Source organism: Leucopleurus acutus, assembly GCF_964270905.1.
Source record: "Leucopleurus acutus genome assembly, chromosome: 4".
NCBI classification, from domain to species: domain Eukaryota; kingdom Metazoa; phylum Chordata; class Mammalia; order Artiodactyla; family Delphinidae; genus Leucopleurus; species Leucopleurus acutus.
Genome location: NC_139146.1, coordinates 86,553,710 through 86,572,519, shown reverse-complemented (window position 1 = coordinate 86,572,519; position 18,810 = coordinate 86,553,710). Strand labels below are relative to the sequence as shown.

General features: G+C 35.0%; 1 protein-coding gene across 1 annotated transcript in view; it reads left to right on the top strand.

Annotated features, from left to right (window-relative positions):
• Positions 1–234: 234 nt before the first annotated feature.
• LOC309961130 (UDP-glucuronosyltransferase 2A2-like) overlaps positions 235–18,810 on the top strand; it is a gene marked incomplete at both ends in the record, with an annotated part of 46,542 nt that continues 27,966 nt past the window's right edge. The window contains 4 exon segments of the mRNA XM_082838154.1: positions 235–952; positions 11,551–11,783; positions 11,787–11,852; positions 11,856–12,186. Of these exon segments, the coding sequence (XP_082694280.1) occupies positions 235–952; positions 11,551–11,783; positions 11,787–11,852; positions 11,856–12,186 (1,348 nt within the window).

The following is an 18,810-nucleotide window of genomic DNA, read 5'->3' as shown; positions in this document are numbered from 1 at the left end:
AGCTAAAGCAACAGGTTGAGAGACAAGACACATGATACCCCTAAATCTCCAATTATCACAAAACTATGATTATAGAGCTACAATGACTAATATCATTTTGTAGAGAGAAGGCTCTTAAGAGTATCAGTGGTTTGAATCAAAACTTAGAAATAATCTGTCTCTCCTTTTTTGCTTAACAAGCAGAGAAATTCATTTGTGCCACACCTCATTGAATCTTCTACATCAAGCGACATCATGTTGAAGAAGAACATTCTGCTGTTGGCTCTTCAGATAAGTCTCTTAGGAACCACTCTTGGTGGGAATGTTTTGATTTGGCCAATAGAAGGTAGTCATTGGCTAAATGTTAAGACAATTATAGATGAGCTAATTAAAAAAGAGCATAATGTGACTGTCTTAGTTGCTTCTGGTGCACTTTTCATCACACCGACCTCTAACCCATCTCTGATATTTGAAATATCTAAAGTGCCCTTTGGCAAAGAAAGAATAGAAGGATTGATCAAGGACTTTGTTTTGACATGGATGGAAAATAGACCATCTCCTTTAACCATTTGGAGATTCTATCAGGAGATGGCCAAAGTCATCAAGGACTTCCATATGGTGGCTAGAGAAGTCTGTGATGGTGTTCTCAAAAACCAAAATCTAATGGAAAAGCTGAAGAAAAGCAAATTTGAGGTCTTGGTATCAGATCCAGTATTTCCTTGTGGTGATATAATAGCTTTAAAACTGGGAATTCCATTTATATACTCTTTGAGGTTTTCTCCAGCCTCAACAGTGGAAAAACACTGCGGGAAGGTACCATACCCTCCTTCCTATGTTCCTGCTATTTTATCAGAACTTACTGACCAGATGTCTTTCACCGACAGAATAAGAAATTTCATTTCCTACCATCTACAGGACTACATGTTTAATATGCTTTGGAAATCATGGGATTCCTACTATAGTAAATCTTTGGGTATGTTACATTTTTTATTATTTAAGTTTGAACAAACAGAGCTTTGTATCACTTCTTCTCTATTTCCCTATGGCTATTCTTCTTCAATCCTACATATTGATTACTGTCTATTACTATCATTTGACAGCAGGAAAGAACATAAAAGACACTATGATTTGCAGCTACAGTGTGTTGTTTTCTAATTTTATGGACTTGAAGGTACCAAATAAGTTCTTTTATGGATAACATTCTGGTGACAAATACCTAAGTTTAAAAATAGGACTAAATTCTCATTTAGATATTGCACTGAAAATAGAAATTGCCTAGAAACTTCAGTGGGGTATGCAAAAAGCTGGAAGAAATTAAGCTGTCTACAAGCCCATTATTGTAAACATTTGTGCGTGTGTATTTAAAAACATACATGTTTATGGAAAATGTTTGATTATTGCACATAGATTTCTTACTGTTTACTAGGCTCTCCCTTAGATAGAGAGGTTACAACAAAGACTGAGACCAAGTTCTTGGATTCAAGGATTTCACAGTCAAGCAGAAGAGATGTCAGACATGAAAAGGAATACTTACAGTATGAATGAGGTGAGTAATGGAAATATGTATAAAGGACAGAGATAGTATAAAGGAGACAGGCAGTATGTGGCGAGAGAGAGTGGTATTCTGAAAAACTTCAGAGTTGAGGTGTTGCACCTCAAAAGGAAATTTTTAAACAGTGAATATAAATTTTCCTGCAAATTAAGTGTGGGGAAGGAAACAGTGTGCCCAATATTGTGGAGTCTTAAAATAGCACGTGTGTGCTGTGTATTACCGATGATTCAGTATTTATGAAGGTCAAATTGATTTGCATTTCTTGGATGATTAGTGTTGTTGAACACATTTTCATGTATCTGTTGGCCATCTGTATGTCTTTGGAAAAATGTCATTTCAGATCCTCTGCCCATTTTCAGTCATATTGTTTGTATTTTTGCTACTAAGTTGTATAAGTTTTCATATATTTTGGATATTAGCCCCTTATCAGATATATGATTTGCAGATATTTTCTCCCATATGATAGGTTGTCTTTTTATTTTGTTGATAGTTTCCTTTTTTGTGCAGAAGCTTTTAAGTTTGAGGTAGTCCTACTTGTTTATTTTTTCTTTTGTTGCTTTTGCTTTTGGTAGTAAATCCAAAAAACATCATCAAGACCTATGTCAAGGAGCTTAGCACCTATATTTTCTTCTAGGAGTTTTGTGGTTTCAGTTCAAACCACAAAAGTCTTTAAACCATTTCAAGTTAATTTTTGTACATGATGTAAGATAGGGGTCCAGTTTCATTGTTTCACATGCGGTTGTGCAGTTTTTCCAACATGATTTATTGAAGAGTCTGTCTTCTCCACTGTATATTCTTGGCTCCTTTGTTATAAATTAATTGACAGTATATGAGTGGGTTTATGGGTGAGGAGTATGAAGAGGGATGTAAGTTACAACTGGCTGATCATATTCTCTGGATATATTAAATAGTTGCTCCCAAACTCAAAAACAGATATTTATCTCCTGGAATCCAAACAAAAGTCTACCTGTTCTGATTCTTAGAGAGAATAAGCTCAGCTACTATGACAATCGTGAACTACCCTACGAAGATAAAAGTGAATGGTCAACATCATAGGGCTAAAACTGGACCTTAAAAATTAAGAAAGAGGACAAAGAAATGGCAATTTTATAAGGTAACAAAGCTGTCAAGATTTTGAAAACTCTTTAATCTCCTCATGCATGTAGTAAACTAACAGTGACATCTGAACATGTGCAGAATCTCAGTTAATGAACTAGAGGAATGTACATGGAGAGTTCCTTGGTCACAGTATGTGTCTACATTTTCATCTCATCACTTATGTTTTTATCAACTACTTGTTCTCAACTTGAGATAATAATTATCAGGATTATGATGTTCTTTATTTATATTGGTGAAATTATCCCTAGATAAACCTTCTCCATGCTGGCAATCTCAAAATCACATGTTTCATTGTATTTTGCTTGTAAGTTAATACTGGTAATAAAACCACACTATTTTCCCATCTTAAGATATTAGAATAATATTTCTTAACAATTTTTTCATGGGAATGTAATGAAGATTTCTAGAAAGGTTCTTACTCTCTGATTTTGATAATCTCATGTTTCTAATCAAATTATACTCTTCCGACTTAGAATGGCTATTTAAACTTTGTTGTACTAAAACACAATATTCTTATTGATGTCCAGGGACTTGAGCACTCATATTCCAAAGGTCAGGTAAGAAATGAAAGTACTGACATGACAGAGTAATTTATTTTTTTGCAAGACTTTGTACATGTGGAATGATAAATGAGGATGATGAACGGAACTGACTTGGAAAAATAACTTATTTCCAATTTGTAATTTGAATTTACCTTTTAATTTAGCTTGACTGCTCTAATCAAAGTCATTGCAACAAATCCATATCTACTCAGTTCTCAAATTGTCACACCTGAGTAAATAAATAGAGGACAACTTTCTTTCTATAACATTATTTTTCTGCAGTGGTATGCTATAAGACCTCAGAGTGAGTCCATCTCTGCTAATTGCTAGGAATTGGATATTATCATGTGAAAATTACTTCTTTTATTTCAGGTAACAGGTATTTGGTTGAAACTCCTGGATATCATTATAGTAAGAGCAGGCAATATTTGTTGATAAGTGCTTCACATGTAATATATACCTTAATCCTTGCAATGAACTTGTGAAGAAAAATCTACTATCACAAATGAGAATATTGAGGCTTAGAAATAGTGAACATGTTAAAATCAAATCATATAGCTATTAGGTTGAGAGAATTTTCAAACAATTCTTTCTGACACCAAAGCGTCTAGAACAATTTTTCTCTCCTTTAAAATCTTCAGGTACAAATTCATCAATTATTCAGAATATTTTAGGTTTAAACTTTCTTGGGTACTTTTCTTCTTCCTTTCAATATATTTAGTTTTTACAATCTGCTATTCTATTTCTCACCTATTTAATTTGCTGAATTGAATTTAATTGGGCCATGTTATCACTAGGCACCTTGTTATTCCTTTAGGCATAGCAATTCTGTTGCCTGGGATAATTTGCCTGAGGATAGCTTTCTGGTCTTAAGAGAGCTTCACTTTAACTGAAAGTTAGAAATGGCTTCTGCAGATTTCAAATATATTTGTCTAAAGTTGATCCAGGTAAATTTTATTTTTGTTTATATTAACAACAAAAAAGCTGCCACCAAAATTGCGGAAACATTTAGGGAAATGATAATGTAGCATTTTAATGCCAGTAAAAATATTTATAATCCATAAATATTACCTCTTGCTACCAACAGTTTTACCTTGTGGCCACTATAAAAACAAATATTTTTTTGTGAGTAACTTTTACATATTAGATTTATATAAATATACAATGTATTTTCATATATGAATAATCTCTAAAAATGAATGCCATCTATAATAACAATAGATAATCATGCAAATATATTAAGTTCAATAGGAAAAACAGTAGACCTTCATAAAAGAAAAAAGCTTGACCATAGTATTCAGATCTTCACATGAACGAGGTACTCACTAAGCACAGGTAATTAATGTAAAATAAAGTGCTAGAAATTAGACATATTTGAGTGTGTATATCTGCACAGTGCTTGATTTCCAGTTGTCATTTTAAAAGAGAAAAAGTATATTGGGATATACTCTTCTTTTCCCTGAAGAGTAATACATTTTGGTTTGGAACATTCTTTTTCTTTCTTTTATTCTCTTCCTGTCTTTCCTTTGCTTCCCTCTCTCCTTCCTTCCTTTCTTCTTCTATTTCAAAATTTAAGTTAACCTTGATTGGTTAGAATTTTTCAAATCACCACTGGTAGCATTCCCTTTTACACAATTACCCATCAGCCAGATGATAGCCATAGGCGGCATGACAACAAAGATGGAACTTGCTGTGGGACATGCACAATTCTCAGAAAGAGCTTTCACTCTTTTTTGCTCCCACTCAATGAAAGGGAATGAAGGTTTTAATCTTTGTAGGTATAATCTTGAGCTTTATATCTGTGTATTTCTTAAATCATTTTTGAACTTTGCAACTGCATATATTGTTAGTGATAGATCATTTGTGATGTGCCTGGAGATTGAGCATGACTGACACTTGTGGAGAAAATTGCAAGTGTTTGGGAACATCTGCACTGAAGCTCAGGTGCCCCAGGGGGCCATTGTCTGAGTAGTGGAAGAGGGGAGGTGGGTCCAAGTGATGAGATCTAGGTGATCTGATCTGGTTAAATTGATCATTTTAAAGTCAGATTCTCTCCCTACAATATCAAATATAGCTAACATTTATTGAGTGCAAATGCTATTCTGAATAATTTACATGCATTGCTTCGTTTAGTACTCATAACTACAGAAAATAGGCACCGTCATTCTCCCCTAGTTTGTAATGAGGCTGAGTAACTTGCCTGAGGTTACAATCAAGGAAGTGGTGAAGGATTTAATGCCAGACCCAGGGCTAAAAAGAAAGCTTTAGACAATATTCAGTGTATACAGGATAAAACAAAGGGAAAAAAGGAAAGTTCACCTAAGTTTAAAATTTCAAATTAGATTTCTGTGCATTAATTTTATACCTGGCTACTTTACCAAATTCATTGATTAGCTCTAGTAGTTTTCTGGTAGAATTAATGCACAGAAATCTTTTGCATTCCTATACACTAAAGCTGAAAAATATGAAAGAGAAATTAAGGAAACACTCCCATTTACCATTGCAACAAAAATAACAAAATACCTAGGAATAAACATACCTCAGGAGACAAAAGACCTGTATGCAGAAAATTATAAGACACTGATAAAAGAAATTAAACATGATACAAACAGATGGAGACAAATACCATGTTCTTGGATTGGAAGAATCAGCATTGTGAAAATGATTATACTACTCAAAGCAATCTACAGATTCAATGCAATCTCTACCAAACTTCCAATGGCACTTTTCACAGAACTAGAACCAAAAATTTCACAATTTGTATGGAAACACAAAAGACCTCCAATAGCCAAAGCAAATTTGAAAAAGAAAAATGGAGCTGGAGGAATCAGGCTCCCTGACTTCAGACTATACTACAAAGCTACAGTAATCAAGACAGTATGGTACTGGCCAAAAAAAAGAAATATAAATCAATGGAACAGAATAGAAAGCCCAGAGATAAACCCATGCACATATGGTCACCTTACCTTTGATAGAAGAGGCAATAATATACAATGGAGAAACGATAGCCTCTTCAATAAGTGGTACTGGGAAAACTGGGCAGCTACATGTAAAATAATGAAATTACAACACTCCCTAACACCATACCCAAAAATAAACTCAAAATGGATTTAAGACCTAAATATAAGTCCAGACACTGTAAAACTCTTAGAGGAAAGCATAGGCAGAACACTCTATGACATAAATCACAGCAAGATCCTTTTTGACCCACCTCCTAGAGAAATGGAAATAAAAACAAAAAAAACAAATGGGACCTAGTGAAACTTAGAAACTTTTGCACAGCAAAAGAAACCATAAACAAGATGAAACTACAACCCTTAGAATGGGAGAAAATATTTGCAAATGAAGCAACTGACAAAGGATTAATCTCAAAATTTACAATCAGCCCATGCAGCTCAATATCAAAACAACAAAGAGCCCAATCCAAAAATGGGCAAAAGACCTGAATAGACATTTCTCCAAAGAAGATGTACAGATTGCCAGCAAACACATGAAAGAATGCTCAACATCTCTAATCACTAGAGAAATGCAAATTAAAGCTACAATGAGGTATCACCTCACCCTGTCCATCCTCAAAAAATCTACAAACAATAAATTCTGGAAAGGGTGTGGAGAAAAGGGAACCCTCTTGCACTGTTGGTGGGAATGTAAATTGATACAGCCACTATGGAGAACACTATGGAGGTTCCTTAAAAATAAAACTACCATACAACCCATCAATCCCACTATGGGGCATATAACCTGAAAAAACGATAATTCAAAAAAAGTCATGTGCCACAATGTTCATTGAAGCTCTATTTACAATAGCCAGGACATGGAAGCAATCTAAGTGTCCATCGACAGATGAATGGATAAAGAAGATGTGGCACATATATACAATGGACTATTACTCAGCCATAGAAAGAAACAAAACTGTGTTATTTCTAGTGAGGTGGATGGACCTAGAGTCTGTCATACAGAGTGAAGGAAGTCAGAAAGAGAAAAGCAAGTACTGTATGCTAACACATATATATGGAATCTAAAAATATTTAAAATGGTTCTGAAGAACCTAGGGGAAGGACAGGAATGAAGAGCAGACATAGAGAATGGACTTGAGGACATGGGGAGGGGGAAGGGTAAGCTGGGACAAAGTGAGAGAGTGGCATGGACATATATACACTACCAAATGTAAAATAGATAGCTAGTGGGAAGGAGCTGCATAGCACAGGTAGATCAGTTCGGTGCTTTGTGTCCACCTAGAGGGATGGGATTGGGAGAGTGGGAGGGAGACACAAGAGGGAGGAGATATGGGGATATTTGTATATGTATAGCTGATTCACTTTGTTATACAGCAGAAACTAACACACCATTATAAAGCAATTATACTCTAAAAAAGTTGTTAAAAAAAAAAGAGACAATCCATCATGTTAAAAATGTATAAATGAAGAAAATAAAAACAAATACAATTTCAAATGAATTAACTAAATGCCAATCAAGGAACTCAAATAAAATTGAAGTACTAACGTAAGGCTAAAACTTTAAAGTTACTAAAGAGTTGATTACTCAGGTTCCTAAACAGTGTGAAGACTGGTTTGTAGGCTTTTGTGGCCTCTGGAGCCACCTCCAAATCTGAGTGACAATGAGAAATGATCAGCACAATTAAATCCTAGCATCCAGGGCAATGCACAGAAAGAGGAAAGCTTCAAGGCAGGGCATGTGTTTGGGGAAAAAATTTGTAAGAAAAACTCCTGTACAAAAGTGTTGTTTTAAACATTCTCAATTCAAACTAATAGCATTATACATTTTAAGATACTTTAACTCTAATTTAGTTTTATACAGATGACTAACATTCTCCAACAAAACCTCATTAAATCTTATTCTGAAAAATTTATGTCTGTTTTATTATCCTTTGGAGTCCTCTCTTTCAAAATAGAGAATGAAAAGGAGCAATTGATTCTGAGGGGAACAAAATCTTCCACCTCAAAATGTGTCTCTTTGGCTTGAGGATTATCTGAGGCTGATTGCTTTTAAGAGACAAAGACTCAGGAAGTCTTTCTTTTTACCTTCCCTTTAACTGCTTAAAAGAATTTAGATACGAGGCCCTGTCCAGGAAGAGCCCTCTCACCAGAGAAAACTACAGAGAACAACACCTACTGTGGTAGGGAAACTCAACAGGGCCTGGAGACCAAAGTCCAATCTGTGTCTCATTGTCTCTATGGCCCAGCAAATATTCATTTACCAAATATTTGTTTTTCCATCTCTATGTGAATTGCCTTCCTCCACTGTAAAGCCCCAAACACTTACCCCGTTCTCCTTCCCTCAGGTGGCATATAGGCCTCAGTTGCCTAACTTGTTCTTGGGCCTCATAGTCTTGAGGAGACCCTGCATGTCACTAAATTTGGTTTTTCTCCTGTTCATCTGTGTCACATCGATTTAATTTTTAGATGAGCCAAAATAACCTAGAAAAGGTAGAGGGAAAGTTTTTTTTCCTCTCCAACAATTCAAAGTACAAGAACAATATCATAATTGGTGCAAATTTTCTATGACTAATCTATTTTTCACTCATGGTACTTATGTATTGTTTCACAGGCATATGTTTTTAAAATTATTTTCTGAGCTCTTTAGTTATGTTTAAGATGTCATCATCAAATATTCACCATTGTGAAATGTAATATTTTCTAATTTTTACTGTTATAAAATATATCTCAACTATTCAATTTAAAAAATAGATTATAGAAGAAGGAACATTGGACTGGGAACCAGAATACTTATGCATTTCCAGCATTGTGACTTTCAGATTATTTAAACCTCTCTTAGTCTATTTTCTTACATACAAAATGATGGAGATGGGCAAACTGGACTTATGTTGGCTATAGAATGACAATCCCACATGCTATTACTGAAACCGTATTCAGAAGAGCTATAAGTGAACTCATAAAGCAAACAAATATGTGATTGTTTTAAATTACAGAACGTCATTATTTCATGAAATTATGCATATTTAGCATATTATTTTTTCACTGATGGAATTTTAAATCTAAGCTTATACTGCATATGTCCCCAAACATAATTTATTTTTTAATCTCTTCATCATTTTTGAATTTGCAAATTATGAAGCATTTCAGGTATACAGGAAACCATAGAATAAATGGAACAGAACTCTACATTGATGGTAGTGAGATTAAACATTTTAACATCCAAGAATAATTTTAAAACAAAAATAATATATATATATATCAGCTACTAATTAAATCTATTATCTCTTATTGTCTTTATTAAATTATATAATTTTATTATTGTCCTGAAAAGACCACCTAACAGTGGAAAGTTAACTCCTTGAACGCTTGAATTTTTTTTTAAATGCAGGGTAATTTAGGGCTGCCTACCTGCATTTGATTCTTGGGTATATTTTGATAAGCTTTTAAATGTTATCATAGCTGTTGCTAGTGAGTAATGGCTAATTAATTATTATACTTACAAGGACTTCAATAACTGAACAAATCTCAGTATTTTATAAATGAACTTTCAGTTATCCTTTATATGTTGTTGTGTTTTGTCTCCTTTTTATAATAAGGTCATGACAGCAACAGATTTCTTTATGAAGCTATTTTAAATTCTCTTCACTAGGCCATTTTAATGGCCATCAAGATTAGTCATACTCTTCTCCTGCTGTTTTGTTTCAAAATGTAATTAATTTTAAAATTACTGCCCCTATAACCAAATTGAGGCTAGCTCTTGAAAGGACACAAATACAATCATTCTAAAAGCATAACTTCTCTCTCTCCTCTTTCCCTTTCTCTGCCTTCCTGGTCCTTTTGTTCCTTAAGGTCCTGAAATGACAATTCAAGGGCAAAAGATCATAAAGAGAAAACCCAGCACTTAATTTCCAATCTCAGTTCCCGGTTTCTATCCTTTTAATCACTTTATTTGTTCTTATTTTCTCTTTTTAATGGCAGCTTTCAAAGATTTTAACTTTTAAAATAGCACCAGTATATATTTGCCCTTGTTCAGTTTGGCATTCACTAAGAACCTCAACATGTATCATTACATCCATGTCTAGCCAGTAATTCTGTAGCTAACCCACTGATTTACTGGTCAATCTTTAGGCAAATTTATTAAACTGCTAACATTACTAAACTCTTGCTCTGAACCAAGCAGTCTGCAAAGCAGCTTTGCAGATATTATTGCTAATTTACAACTTAATATAACAAATTAGCATCATCTCTCATTTACACATGAGAAAACTAAGGCTGAGAGGATCTAGGTAATTCATCAGGGTCACAAATCTTGTTAAAGGTCAGTTTTTGAATCCGGGGCTGTTGAAATCTAGAGTTCACCTAATTTAAGCTACTAAACAGCTCTGAGTAAAAAGCGTATGTTTTCTCAGGGTGCTGGTTGCTATCTCCTTGATTGTGTATAAAGATATCATAGGGAAGAAAATTAAAATTTCCCTGTAACAAGGAGACAGTGATCAATTTGCTTTATCAGAGAAGAAAACAGTCCTCTATCAAATGTGTAGTAATTAACTCTATTACCCAATTAATCTAAAACTTCTTGAAGTGTTTGAGCAAACATCCTCTAAGGGAAGCTTGTTTTTAATATTTTCCTAAATATGAGCCATGGGGAAATGATAATAATGCTGGTCACTGGGCATTGCCAAAGTTCCTGAAACTTAACAAAGATGAGACATGACATTGTAAAAAGCTAGAAATGAGTGAAATAGTGTTATGATTGTTGTCCCAATTGTACTACTCTGTCAAATATGCTTCTGGATATGCAATTCAACATTAGTTTCATTATCCATGAAATGGAGTAAATCACTTCTGCTAAACAAGATTATGAAAAGGATTGAGTCAGACAATGCATGTAGAAATGCCTTATAATAAAGATATCCAGCTTGAAAGTTCTGCAAGTTGAGGCAAAGTGACTTTAGTAGTGAGAAATATTATTTTTCATTTAACAATTTGGGGAAAGGTATACTAAATTGAAGGCACATTTTATAAATTATGGTTATTTTCACAGAGAACACAGATATCAGGCTTATAACCTGCCTGCTTCTTTTTCTTTAAAATAGGGCCAGATTTCATTTCTTTTGTTGGACTAATCATATTAATATATTCAAGAATTTGAGTTATATTGTTTTCCTTTTAGTCTATAGATCAATTGACTTATGAATGAGTGTAGCCATCGCATTAAATATTATTTTGTTTGAAAAAATAATCTACCTAAATATACTTTGAAAGTTTCTTTTCGTCTTAAAAGATCTGTAGTAGGATGGTTTCCATAATGGATATCACCATGCCTAAGAAGTTTTCCCATCTTCTGATTTTTAATTTGACTCCAACTGAAATTGTTCTAAGTGGGAATGTGCTAATTTAGCCAAGGATGGTAGCCATCGGTTAAACACTAAGATCATTTTAGAAGAGTTGAATCAAAGAAATCACAATGTGACTGTACAGGCTTCATCAGCGACTCTATTCGTCAACTCCAGTGATGATTCTTTTGTGAATTTTGAGGTGATATCTGTTTCCTACAAGAAAAGCAACATCGGCTCCTTAATTGAACATCTGATAATGCTGTGGATAGATCACAGACTGACTCCTCTCACGCTCTAGACTTTTTACAAAGAACTAGGAAAACTCCTACATACTTTTTTTCAGATTAATATACAAATCTGTGATTGAGTATTAAAGAACCCCAAGTTAATGGCAAGACTTCAGAAAGGAGGCTTTGATGTGCTGCTAGCCGACCCAGTAACAATCTGTGGAGACCTGGTTGCTCTGAAATCAGGAATTCCATTTATGTACACGTTGAAGTTCTCTCCAGCCTCAGCAGTAGAGAGACACTGTGGAAAAGTCCCAGCACCTGCCTCCTATGTACCTGCAGCACTTTCAGAGCTCACTGACCAGATGACCTTTGGCGAAAGGGTTAAAAATACCATATCTTATCCACTGCAAGATTATATATTTCAGTCCTACTGGGGACAATGGAATTCATACTATAGCAAAATCCTAGGTAAGTCTCTAAAATATTATCTTACTATTGATTCTAGATATCTTATTTATTCTTATTGTTAATACAGCAGAAGGTTTCCATACCACCGCCTATGCCAAGCTGAAGTAAATACACTTATTATGCCTTTGTACACATCCTTGAACATTATTTCTGGATAAATTCCTAGAAAATAGAGTGGTGGTATTAATACGTATGTTGTTGTCTCAAAGCAAATAATGTTGTGCTTATTTAGGTAATAGCTTTTCAATGTGTAAATCAATCTTCAAATATAAATGAAAATACCTTTACTAGGATAAATTATGACACTGCTAAAAAATACCTTGACACACATTTTGAAGTGATACCTGATTTACTTTCCCTCTTCATTCTTCATTTTTTCTTTGTCTGAGGAAGCTTTAAAAAGCCTAGGGTTAGGCATTGGAAACTTGAATTTATACTCTGCTCTGCCTCTCACTATCTCTCCATCCTTAGGTTCCCCTGGGTGCTTGCGCCAGCACTGCCTCCAACTTAATTGCTCAGGGACCTTTGGCAAACCTCAAGGTTCCTTGTCTCACAGATTCCTTTATGAGCATCAAACAAAATAAAACAAACTGTCAAGGCCAGTTCTGGTTCATTGTATATATTATTTCTTTTTCTCATCTTCATGAGTCTTTCTTTCTTTATTTTTCTGTTTTCTTTTCTAATTAATGCTTTTTTCTCTAGGTCTATTAGTAGTAGCAGGGATACTAATTAAAAGCAAAAATTAATAGTTGATGTTACCAATGGTACTTTCTTATAAATGTAATATGCAAAATACTATTCTTTCACTCACCTTTTGGCTTTCCTCTGTCCCTCCCTTTATTTCTTTTCTTCCTTCTTCCATCTCTCCCTATCTCCCTTCATTTATTTTACTTTCTTCTTTCCCTCTTCCTTCCTTCCCTCCTCTTTTCCTCCCTCCCTCCTTCCTTCCTTCCTTCCTTCCATCCATCTCGCTTTCTTTGTGTAGAAAAGTTACCAAATACCAGCCCAGTACCTACCTCTTTTCTAGGTACTGGGAATACAACAGTTAGCAAAACAGATCAAAATCTCTACTCTACCCTTATGGAGCTCACACTAGTATAAGGAGACAGTCAACAAATAAAATGAATCTATAAAATATACAGGGTGTTAGACTGTGATATATGCTATGTAGTAAAACACGAAGACTAGACAGTTCTGCAAGTAGTGTTATACTTTTAAATAGGGTGGCAAAGGAAGGTCTGAACTGAAAAGATGACATTCAGACAAAGACCTCAGAGCAGTGAGAATGAGAACCAGTAGGATCCCTGGAGAAAAAGCATTTCAGGCATAGGTAAAAACAAGTGCAAAAACCCATGGCAGGCCATAGATGCAGGACTTACATAAGGATTTACAATAAAGATTTAATGTATCTTGACCTTAAATCTTACTTTTCACAAGTAGAATCTGTAAAATTTTTTTCTTTCCTTGATTTTGGAATACTCTATCCTGTTTTCCATCACTTTTAAACTTCTTTGTGGAATTAGTCTAGAAGAAAGATATTGAACATATCATACACATATAAATAAAACATATGCAAGGTAATTAAATTTTGCATATACTTTTGTAGATATGGTAGAATTTTGAAAGTAAAATTCTGTGTTTTTATATCTTTTATAATGTAACATAACTATATTTTCTTTTTTTCTGGGTTCCAAATTTCATATGCTTCAGAAACACATTTCACTTTAAATTTAAGCGTTATTCACATGATTATTTCCCAAGACATTTGAAATGTGTGCTATAATAGTTATCACTGCGCATATATGTATCACATACCAACAACTACTGTGGGTTTTGAATAAGGTAACTGTCTATAAATAAGGAGATGTAAAAAGTAAAATGGTGAAGGGCCTTGCAAAGCACAGGAGATTCTGGGTTCAAGTTCCATTTGCTAAATGTGTGATCTCAGGCAGGTAAACTCGAGTCACAGCACATCCTTCTCTTTAAAATGGGGAAATTATTTCACAGTACTCTTTAGGATGATCATATGACACTTTATGGATGGAAATGTTATGTCAATTATGAAGGTTTATACTTATGCTGAATATTATTTACACCAAACTACACAAGAACTCTGTAATGACAATGCCCTAATTATACTATCATGGGGCTATGTACATAGAAAGTAGTCAGTAAATATTTGTAGAAAATAAACAGCCTCTGGGATATACTAAATCTCCCTTCTCAAAGGAAACCATGACAAATTATATAACGTGTGAAAAAGCCTTTGTGAAACAGAATGTTCCCAACTTCTCATTTGCACAGTATACTAATCTAGCTTCAGAAATCCCACATATTAAGAAATTAAATATTTTATTTACTTAAATCCTTTACGCTCTTCATGTTACTAAATGTAGTTGAACAACAAATAACTACCTTGAATATTTTATTTCAAATCAAGCTATATTTCCAAGAAGAACTGGTAAAATCTAATTTGTCTTTTGTTTTCAATTACATTCTTAAAGTATTAGAGACGCCTGTTAACTGTAAACTGACACTGAAATAGGGCAGGTACCTTATATTTGATATTATCTTTGAATACGAGATTTCATAATGTCAAATTTCTGAGAAGTTTCCATTTCAATGACTGTTCTTCAGTTCTGTGAGAAAAATAGACTAGAAAAATAGCATGCTTAAATGTGGTTAGAAAACAAACAAAAACCCTCAAAAATCTATTTTGAAAGAAATAGAAGTAAGTAACAAGGAAATAGCTAACTGCATTGGTTAAAAATCCTGTTCTATTTATCAGTGAAGAAATATTTTGTGAATGAAGTAAATTAAAATGATCATCAATTCAATTTTGAATATGTTTCTAACACCTAATGGAACAGGCATATCTGGGAATATGCAGATATTGTTATTCATATTAAGGAGTGAATCTATTAATAAATCTTGCCCTGGCTAATTGTTCTGCAAGGCATCATCCAATTGCACTGAGCCTGATCTCTCCCCCAACCTCAGAGAGATTTGCTGTACATATAGTACATAGGTAGTTCTCATGTGGGAAGGATTTGAGACTAGCCTTTGCTACAGCTATAGGAAGGCCAAGGACTTGAATGTTGTAATGAAAATAGTTAAACCGGTAAAGAAACTGAATAGTCCCATTTTGCCTGTGTCTTTTGGTTTCCTGATCTGTCTCCATTTTTCCCAGCACACTGCACACAGGAGAGAGGAAAGCTCAGTACTAATCTATGTAACCCTCAACCAGTGTAGCCTGCTTTTACCTCTAAGTACCATGTGGGTTCCATGTTGGTCCCTCTTTCCCTGCTGCTAAATTTTAGATGGATTCCCTAGAACTAACCCTACCTTTTCCCAGACGATTAAAATAAATAAATTAATTAAATAAATAAGCCTCATAACATTTCCCATCTACCCCACTTGACTGAAACTGGGCTAGGTTACTCACTACATTTTTTACATTTGGTTTCTGGCTCCCTTTCTGGGCCCAATATTTTTTAATTTGTTTTTCTGTAACTCGCTCCCATTCTAATCCTCATTGCCAACATCTCATCCTTTCCCTGGAAAAGGTGGATCTCTGTTATTCTGCTCTCACGTAGGCTTTTATTTATTTATTTTGCGGTACGCGGGCCTCTCACTGTTGTGGCCTCTCACTGTTGTGGCCTCTCCCATTGCGGAGCACAGGCTCCGGACACGCAGGCTCAGCGGCCATGGCTCATGGGCCCAGGCGCTCCGCAAAACGTGGAGTCTTCCCGGACCGGGACACGAACCCGTTTTCCCTGCATCGGCAGGCGGACTCTCAACCACTGCGCCACCAGGGAAGCCCTCACGTTGGCTTTTAATTCCTTCTCACATACGGTTTTCCTGTGGCCAGTGCTGTGAGATTTTAAAAATTCTCTGTAACCTTTCTTTGGAGGTAAAACATAAATCATAAATTGTACAGCTCATTGCAGTTTCGCAATATAAAGCCACCGATGCAACCAGCACCCAAGCCAGTACGCAAAACATTATTATACCCATAACATCTTACCCCTCCTCGCATCAGTCCCTACAACTCCCATCTAAGGGTAACGACTTTCTTGACCTCAAACACCACAGATTAAATTTGCCTGATTTTAAACTGTATAACTGAACCACACATTATGACTCTTTTGTATTTTGCTCCTTTTATTTAACATCATGTTTTTTTTGTCCAAGTCGTTGTACGTATAGTATGTTCATTCTCAAATCTGTCTATTGAATTAATATACATTTTACTTATCTATTCTACTGTTGACGGTCGTGTAGGCTATCTTGGTTTTGGCTATGTATGATAAACATTGCTATGAACATTCTTGTACATGTCTTTTGGTGAATACATGTATGTCATAGTATGGGGTATATACATAAGAGTGGAATTGCTAAGTCATAGGTTATGCATCTGTTTAGGTTTAGAAGATACTGCTGAAGTCTAGATTCTCAAGCACTTGTACGGATTGATAATCTCATCAGCCATTTACTAGGATTCCGATTGTTCTCCATTGTTTTTTTTCTTTTCATTTTCATCTCACTGGGCATTTTCTTTTTTTCTTTTATTTTAATTGTAACCATATTGTTGATGTGCTCATTATTATTTTTTTATTAATGGTTAATTTGCATGTTGTTTTTCAAAAAGTACATAAAGCATACAGTGCTTTGTTTTATCAGATGTATATACCTTTGTAACCAACACGTCAATCTCTAAGATCCCTTTCTAACATGGCAGCTCTCCAGAACTTTTTAGACACTTATCAGACTGAATAACTCCTACCATTTAGTTCAGTTTTCTTATTTATTTCCATTTTTCTTTTTTTATTGAACTATAATTGATTTACAATATTATAACATATTTGTTTCAGGTGTATGACATAGTGATTCAATATTTTTATAGATGATACCCCATTTAAATTTGTAAAACACTGGCTATATTCTCTGTGCTGTACAATATATCCTTATTGCTTATTTATTTTACATATAGTAGTTTGTATCTCTTAATCCCACTTCCACCTCCCCACTGGTAACCACTGGTTTATTCTCTATATCTGTGAGTCTGTTTCTGATTTGTTATGTACATTCATTTGTTTTATTTTTTAGATTTCAAATATAAGTGATAACTTAGAGCATTTGTCTTTCTCTGTCCAACTTATTTTACTAAGCATAATATCCTCTAGGTCCATCCACATTGTTGCAAATGGCAGATTTCACTCTTTTTTATGGCTGAGAAATATTCCATTGTGTGTATTATGTATATATATATAATATATATATATATATATAATATATATATATACACACACACATCACATCTTCTTTATCCATTCTTCTGTTGGTGAACACTTAGATTACTTCCATAACTTGGCTATTGTAAATAATGCTGCTATGAACATTGGGGTGCATATATCTTTTTGAATTAGTGTTTTTGTTTTCTTTGGACTTCCATTTTTCTTTTTTGAGCTTTTTAATACACCCTATAATCATTTTAACTGTAAAAGTAACATCATTACATTGTCACTCATGTTCAATTTGTGATCCATCAAGCATCTCTGGTCTAATTTTCTATTCAGTGATTTGGCAGCTAATGCCCTTCCTAGATGTACCAAGTGTACATCTAAATGTGAGTGGACTAGAATACCTAGAGAAGGTGTAACCAAGGGAACAGCAGAGGTGATGCTTGTAATCCCAGCAACTCAGCCCCAGAGAACATGGTTACAGCAGGGAAGGCAGTGCACACAACTCAGGCCTCCTGGCTGCAATGGTGCTCGCAGCCACAGGTAACCGGGCAGCAGTGGGAGCAATGTCTATGACCCTATCCTTCTAACCATGGAGACACCCACAACTCCAGGCCCTTGCCCCTGGCTCCAGTGGTAGTGCCTGTGAACCCAATAACTCCGAACACAGCAGAGGAACCTGTGACCCCCACTTCCCTCCATCTTTCCCCACCCCCTGTGGAAAACAAGCCTATGCGTGACTCAGGAGATGGCAGACAGAGCAGAAGCACCCACTATCCTGGAGCTTCAGGCAGCAATGCCAGTGACATCAGCAGCAGCAAGGCACCAAGGACTCCAAAGTAGTGACAATGCCAGCACTAGGCAACACCCATGACAGAGTTAGCAGAGGGTGGAAAGTGCCTACTCTCAAATATAACCAGTCAGCGCAGGTAAGAGAAATGAAAAACCTTTGCTATAGTGCCATGTACTGGAAAACAATAGAAAGACATTCACTACTTCGAATGTGCCAGCAGAGGAACAACTCATCAAGCTCCATGAAGATCCACAGTAACATTGTACCACAAAAGGAAAATGACAGTTGTCCAGAAACCAATCTTAAAATCACTGAATATCACAATCTGATAGATAATTCAAAATAGCTATCATGAAGAAACCCCAACAAGCTACAAGAGAACTCCGAAAGTCAATTCAATGAGCTCAGGAATAAAATTAATGAATTAATTAACAGAAAAAATAATTTACCAAGGAGATTTAAACTCTTAAAAGAATCAAACAGAAATTCTGGAGCTGAAGAACTCAAAACACTGGAGGTACCACACTCTCTGATTTCAAACTATAAAAAGCTATAATAATCAAGACAGCATGGAATTGACTGAAAAAC